At 37.0% G+C, this 7,325-nt stretch overlaps 1 protein-coding gene across 1 annotated transcript in view; it reads left to right on the top strand.

Moving 5' to 3' along the window:
- The first annotated feature begins 3,547 nt into the window (after nt 1–3,547).
- LOC107729067 (teashirt homolog 2-like) overlaps nt 3,548–7,325 on the top strand; it is a 63,697-nt gene continuing 59,919 nt past the window's right edge. Inside the window, exon 1 of the mRNA XM_016539416.1 lies at nt 3,548–4,121. Coding sequence (XP_016394902.1) covers nt 4,082–4,121 — 40 coding nt within the window. The 5' untranslated portion in view covers nt 3,548–4,081. The remainder of the gene's footprint in view (nt 4,122–7,325) is intronic.

Genomic DNA, 7,325 nt, shown 5'->3' with positions numbered 1-7,325 from the left:
TGTCCGTATCACATGAAATTTCAGCTTTGAATCAGAAGCAGGTTTGGAATCCCCAGGCCTTGACTCTTTCATCATGGGGAGTGCATTTTAATTAGCTCGCCTCGGCTCAGCGCAGAACTGACGATTTGCACCAGGGCTGCGGAACAAAACACTGAAAACCCCTACCATGCAAATTAACACTGTGTCGCATTCATTGGCAACAGTTGCAAATATTTTGCTATGACAGTCAGCTTTAAACTAAAACTTACAAGGGCTTTTTTTAGACTGCACAATTAAGATTGCGGTGTGTTATGAAGGCTTGTATAGTGTCAACGCTTCAAGATTTTTGTGTCAAGATCTCAGATTTGTTTGTTTGCATTAGTATTATGAGCCTTTGCTCTTTCAATCTGTTCTCTATTTTACTTGTTTACTTCTAGCTGCAGCTTATTTTTTACTGGCTCAGGTCAAAAGAGACCTTTGTTTATAGACCAAATCATAAACCTTGTAACTGCATGGTTTGAGGAATCATTCATACCTGTAGCTCAAATGGTTCAGGACAAATTCATCTATCTATTGATTGTTCAGTCGTTCTACCTATTGTTTTATTATTCTATCTAGTGTTTGATCAATCGTTCGATCATTCTATCACTCTATTGTTTTATCTTTCTATCATTTTATCATACTATCGTTTTAGCATTCTATATTGTTTTATTGTTCTGTCGTTCTGTTTGCTATCTGTCATTCTATCTATCATTGTATCATTTTATCATTCTGTTTTTTTATCATTCTATCTTCTATCAATTGTTTTATTGTTCTGTCCAAAATTCTATCATTCTATCTATCTATCTATCTATCTATCATCTATCTATCTATCTATCTATCTATCGTTTGTTCTATCATTCTATCTATTGATCTATCAATCTTTTGTTTTATTGTTTTTCTCTATCGTTCTATTTATTGTTCTTGTTATTGATCTTCTATCTATCATTCTATCATTCTATCTTCTTTCCATCATTCTATTTGTCATTATATCTATCTATCTATCTATCTATCTATCTATGACACCTTACACCTTCAAACTTCAAGACTTTTTATACCTATATGCCTTGACAAACTTTGCGTTTCTTGTACAATAAATACATACTGTACATACGTAATACAGTTTTAGGAATTTCTTTCAATTTTACTTCATTTTAATTCTACTTACTAACATTCACATTCAAACTGCAATTCTGCATCCTGTTTGGATCTTCAATTCAAATGGAATTTGAATATGAAAGGCATTCTGAATTCCATTCTGAACCACACTTAACACACCTGTGGACTGTTAACCGATATTAATGTCATACTGGCCAACAGACATCGCACATGACAAAATACCCCTATGTTACAGCTTATAAACTCTGTGCACTTTAGTGAAAGACGCATAACGCTGGTCAAGAGATGGCTGGTGTATGTTGAAGGCAATGTACCATCAGTACAATACATGCAGGTAGAGCTATAGTTCCTTGTGTGTGTGTGTGTGTGTGTGTGTGTGTGTGTGTGTGTGTGAATGTTAGCGTTTAAACACAGAGGGTGTTAAAAGCTGTCAGACAGGTATGATTTTTTTTTGTGTGTGTGTGTGTGTGTGTGTGTGTGTGTGTGTGTGTGTGTGTGTGAATGTTAGCGTTTAAACACAGAGGGTGTTAAAAGCTGTCAGACAGGTATGGTCAGAGTGGAGGCTCAACACTGATTGATCGGAGTTCATGTCAAGTTCATGGGAGGTCTCTGCCATCATCGCTAGGGGACTGGCATCCACACATCAGCGCGAGGAGAAGGGGAAAAGCGGGCTAGAAAACAGGAGGATCGAGTAACGTCACCACATAACAGATTAACAAAGGCAGCATCATCTGTCTGTATGACAGCGGGATCATTTATCACACAGCAATGGTGGGAGGGGGCGTGTGCGCTGAGGTCATCTGTAGTCTGTGAGTAATGGCCACTCATTTGTTTATCGGTGACCTCAATAATCAGAGATGGTGAGAGGTCGGGACACAAATGGTGAGACACCGGAGAGCTTCAGAAAGGCGAACCATTCTGCTTCACCTTGTAGGACTTCAGTTGCGCTGTAATGAAGCTGTGCCGAACAATGTATTGTGTGCCGCTCATTGTTGCTATCTATCTATCTATCTATCTATCTATCTATCTATCTATCTATCTATCTATTTTTTATACATTTTTAAAAGCATTTATGTAAAGTGTAGCCCAAAAATATATATTATATTATATATTATTATATATAAAAAATATATTATATTTAAATATATTAATATATATATATAAATATAAAATATAAATATTTCAAATATAATATATTATATTTATATATATATATATATATGACATTGAAAAAATATAATTATTTATAAGCATAATAATTGTTATATAATAATTCATAGTAATAGTTGTGTAATGTGTAACATGTAAGCAGCTACTGAACATACATTAGTTGTTCATTAATTATCAGTATTTATACACTACACTATCACACGAACAACTCTAACAGCCTATGTTTTCTTTATTTTCACTTTGTGTATTTAAGGCTTGAATTCTTGGCTCAGTGCCTTTATAAACATGTCTTAATACATATACACAATTTAACATGTCACTGCTTATTGATTACAACAACAATAACGCTTCATTTCTCAGCAACTAAAAATAAGTACTTCTTCAGCTAAAACTTAAAAACATTTTAAGTTTTGTGCATTTTTGAAGCATATACCAGCTTATGCATATAGACATGGTAATGGCCACTCATTTGTTTATCGGTGACCTCAATAATCAGAGATGGTGAGAGGTCGGGACACAAATGGTGAGACACCGGAGAGCTTCAGAAAGGCGAACCATTCTGCTTCACCTTGTAGGACTTCAGTTGCGCTGTAATGAAGCTGTGCCGAACAATGTATTGTGTGCCGCTCATTGTTGCTGTTACTATGACATCATAAAGGTTTTTCAGCTGAAAGATTTCAATGTTTCTATGCTTTCGGTTTAAATCAAATCACTTGTCTGGGTTCGTGTCATTATACTGGATGAATTCGGGGAAATCGGGCCACTTTTTGAGATAACTGATGAGATGGCATGAGATGCTATCTATCTATCTATCTATCTATCTATCTGTCTATCTGTCTGTCTGTCTGTCTGTCTGTCTATCTATCTATCTATCTATCTATCTATCTAGTCTGTCTGTCTGTCTGTCTGTCATCTATCTATCTTGATTACAACAACAATAACGCTTCATTTCTCAGCAACTAAAAATAAGTACTTCTTCAGCTAAAACTTAAAAACATTTTAAGTTTTGTGCATTTTTGAAGCATATACCAGCTTATGCATATAGACATGTTAATGTAAGTAATTACCACGGCAATGGCAATTATATCTCGTTTCTGGCAGCTACTGAAAATAATTACACATGGCATGCACGTTATTCATTATTACTCTGCACTGTGTCATTACACCGAAGCGCTCAGCTCGCAGCATCTCTGTAAACTCCAGCCTGAAGCGGCAGAGACAGTATGAGGCTGCTCTTGTGGGCTGTCTCGTGTTTTCTCCGGCCTCTGTCTCTTTAATAAACTCGTGGTTATCTAGTGTAACAAATGTCTCGCTGCCATCATCAAGTCCAGAGGAGGAGGAGGAGGAGTTTTTAATGTTCAGTTTTTTTCTACGGATCGATGTTTGCTGCTGGCTTCGCGGTGTGTGCGTGTGTGTGAGTGTGTGATATACACTATTTTTGTCTGTCCTTTTCCTACTACGTTTCATACGAGACCGGGAGTCTAAGCGATTGACAGCGTTCGTCCTTTTGGCTTGGGAAACAAAAAAAGAAAAGAAGAAGAAGAGACGGAAAGAAATGCAAAGCAAAGCAAAACAATCCGCCATAGATCTGTCTATCTAGGAAGGAGAGGTATATTAAAAAAGAGACACCTGATTTCTGGACAGCGCTTCTGAAATACTGGATTGTACGGAACTGAAGTGCATTAGAGAGTCGCTATTGCGTGTGTATCAGAGCACTTATACTGAATTTCACCTGGGCTCAATTTCACTGTACGTGAACTAAAGAGAGTTGAACATGCCAAGGAGGAAACAGCAGGCACCCAAAAGGGCTGCGGGTAAGATTCACCCTGACACATCATTTCACATTTATCCCGACATGAATATTGCTATTCATACGCGTTTTAAGCTCACGAGCGTGCGGATTTGTATCTGAATGAGCCTCTTTTTATCTTGTTAAATAGTATGATGAAAGTGATAGCGCTGTCTTAGAAAGAGGATGTGTTTAATATCGGAGAATGACGCTTTGATACACTGCGAAAGGATACGCTTCGGTTCCCGACAAAATCCGGCGAAAGTTTTTAAACTTCACTGTTTCACGTTTAAATGAACGTAAACACGCTTGTTTAGAACGTAAACAACGTTCGTTTTACCTCCTCAGATGAATAGCGTGCTTGAAAAGCGTAACATTTTAGCATTACAAACGGACCGAGTAGTGAACCTTGTGTTACCCCTATGCTGCGAAAAAAAAATCATGTCCTTAATCAAAATTTCTGCAATGTTTTCCAGTAAAAATATGTAAATATTCTTAAAACAACATCAGTTTACGTCACATTTTCAGATTGTCTTTTAAAACAAGTATTAATACCATATGCCTTTCTGCTTTTCAAGTAATTTGTCTTGTTTTAAAGATCTTTGTTGTATGTATGAGAATATAATGGAAGTGAATTATAGGTTAGGCAAGGCTCGCCTCTTGGCCTATTTGTAATGTTAATGTACAGCTGTTGTCAGTGGCTGTTGTTCATATAATGAAGTAAAAGGAACCATATTTTCATTTTAAACTAGTGTGATTATATTTATTTACACGTTAAATAGTTTTGGAGTTAAAAAGTTCAACCTTTAGCCAGATTTTGCGGGGAACCGAAGCGTGACGCGTTTCTGTAGCTAAATACACAGAGAGGAAATACGGAGTGATTTTGGATTGATGTGCTGCTTTGGATCCGAATATCAGTTGAACTTCCTATGAACCCATAATATCTCATAGACAAACGGACACACACAAACGGTGTGAATGCACGCACACACGCGCGGGCGCGCGCGCTCGAGAGCACGAAATATGCAAGAAGAAGACCGTTTGCGTCGTTTATTTATGTTTCAATAACATGATGAGCCGAGCTCTGTTATTTTGCCTTTTACTTGTATAACTGTATACTAATGTTGTCAGAACACTTTTTTGTTTCATGGACTGTCTTAAAGCCCATTAAACTAACTACCTAGACAGCATTTTTGAAAGCATCACTTATATAATGACCATGATTATGTCTAGACAAAAATAATCAAGAAGCATCGTTAGTGTAGCTGAAACAATGAATGGAAATAGTTCTTACATTTTGCTTCCTTTAATTGTATAGTGTTGACAGTACACATTCTTTCACATACTGTGTCAAATCCCAGTGAGCTCCTTACCTAGATAGCATGTAGCCTACATGTAGCATTTTGAATAATGTTCATAAAGTGCCTGTGGTGTCCAAAAATGCTGTCTAGGTAGCAAAACGCACAAGGTTTTGAAACACAGCCATAATTTTGTCATGCACAGCAACGCAACCGGCTGTTTACCAGAAGGCTTTTCAATGAAACATTTTCTTTTTTCCTTTCCCCCTCGGGCTTTCACTTGGCATATGATTGATCACACGTCACGTTGGATTTATTGATAGATTAATTTCTAATAGATGCATTTATCACCAGTTCTTTGTTAGCCTTCCCATGACCTCAGGTGGTGGTTGCTCGGATTATTAAAACGACTTTACGGCATAACTTTGACGATGCTCCCTTAAACAGTTAAAGGATTTTTTTCCTGGCTTTCTGAAACTGTTTACCTTAAAAATTGTAAGGTTTGAATATTTTTGGAACAATTTAACTACCAATGCACATTTCAATAATTTGTTATTAATAATGCATTTTAAAATGTTAATCTAAATTTAAATATTTTGACCAAACTACAAACCAGTTTAAAGTGCTAATCTTTTATCTGATTGTGTTTTTCTAGACAAAGCCCATTAGTTGTAGTGTTTTCTTTTGTTTAAGAGAAGTACGCTACAATAGCTAGGAGCCAAACTTTGCTTTGGAAGGTGCGTACGTACGGCAGGTTACTGTTTTTGTGTACGTTGACGCCAGATGCTTCGGACTCTTTATGAGGTGGAAGGATGATCACTCTTTATAATAACAGTAGACAAACCCCACAGATGGTCATCACACTCTGCCAGCAATGGCGGATCTTAAAACCCCCTGAAGATGCTAAGTCCCTTCTTCCTCGTTTCTACTTCGTCTGTCACTTTCCCTCATGCGCACACACATTCGTCACTCCCCCTAAAAGCCCCTTTCCCTCTAACAAAGGCGGCACAATTATTATGTGAACTTTTGCAAAGATTCCTAAGCGATCCCTTTACACGCTCTGGGCCTGCTCGCCTGTCAAGGGATTGGTTTTTTTTTTCTCCCCCCCCCCCCCCTTCCCTTTCCATTTTTCGTACAGTCTTTTTAAGACGTACTGGGTATAAAATGGCTTTCATTTCGGTATGTGGGCACGGTTATCCTTTTTTTTTGCTTTGGAAATGCGGCCGTTTAGAGTACAGACGCATCCCTGCGGTGTTGCACAGTTAATATTTGTTGTGTGACTTTAGTTAGCGGTCACAGGAAGGTCAGATGTATTGGATTTACAGTATCTGTATCAGAACGTTAAGGATTATACATTTCACCATTATGAAATGAACTGACATGCTTTTCTCTCCAGTCTTATTTTAGTATCATTAATATACCATTTATAATAAATATTTTATAATATATATATTTTTTTAATATGTCTATATACTGTAGTTAAATTTGTTTAGTTTTAGTTAACGATATGTTGATTATGGTGATTATTCATGTATCTAATCAGTCGTGATTATTTTGCTGGAGATCTAAAATTTAGCGATATAATAATTATTGTGATGACTTAATGTGCTTTTATTTGGCCATTAAGCTTCCTTAAGGTCACGTGGTTATACTAGTTTCGCAGTTATCTGCGCGTCGTTTTAATGATGATATAGTAGCATCTAATATAAAGGGTTAGTTCACCCCAAAATGAAAATTCTGTCATTAATTACTCACCCTCATGTCGTTCCAAAGCCGTGAGACCTTCGTTCATCTTTGGAATGCAAATTAAGATATTTCTGATGAAATCCGAGAGCTTTCTGAACCTCCATAGACAGCAACACAACTGACACGTACAAGACCCAGAAACGTAGCAAGGACATCGTTAAAATAGTCCATGTGACATCAGTGAT

This window comes from Sinocyclocheilus rhinocerous, unplaced genomic scaffold (assembly GCF_001515625.1).
Source record: "Sinocyclocheilus rhinocerous isolate Xijiao unplaced genomic scaffold, SAMN03320098_v1.1 scaffold758, whole genome shotgun sequence".
Lineage (NCBI taxonomy): Eukaryota > Metazoa > Chordata > Actinopteri > Cypriniformes > Cyprinidae > Sinocyclocheilus > Sinocyclocheilus rhinocerous.
The sequence above is the reverse complement of the archived record's forward strand: the minus strand, read 5'-3'. Positions and strand labels throughout refer to the sequence as shown.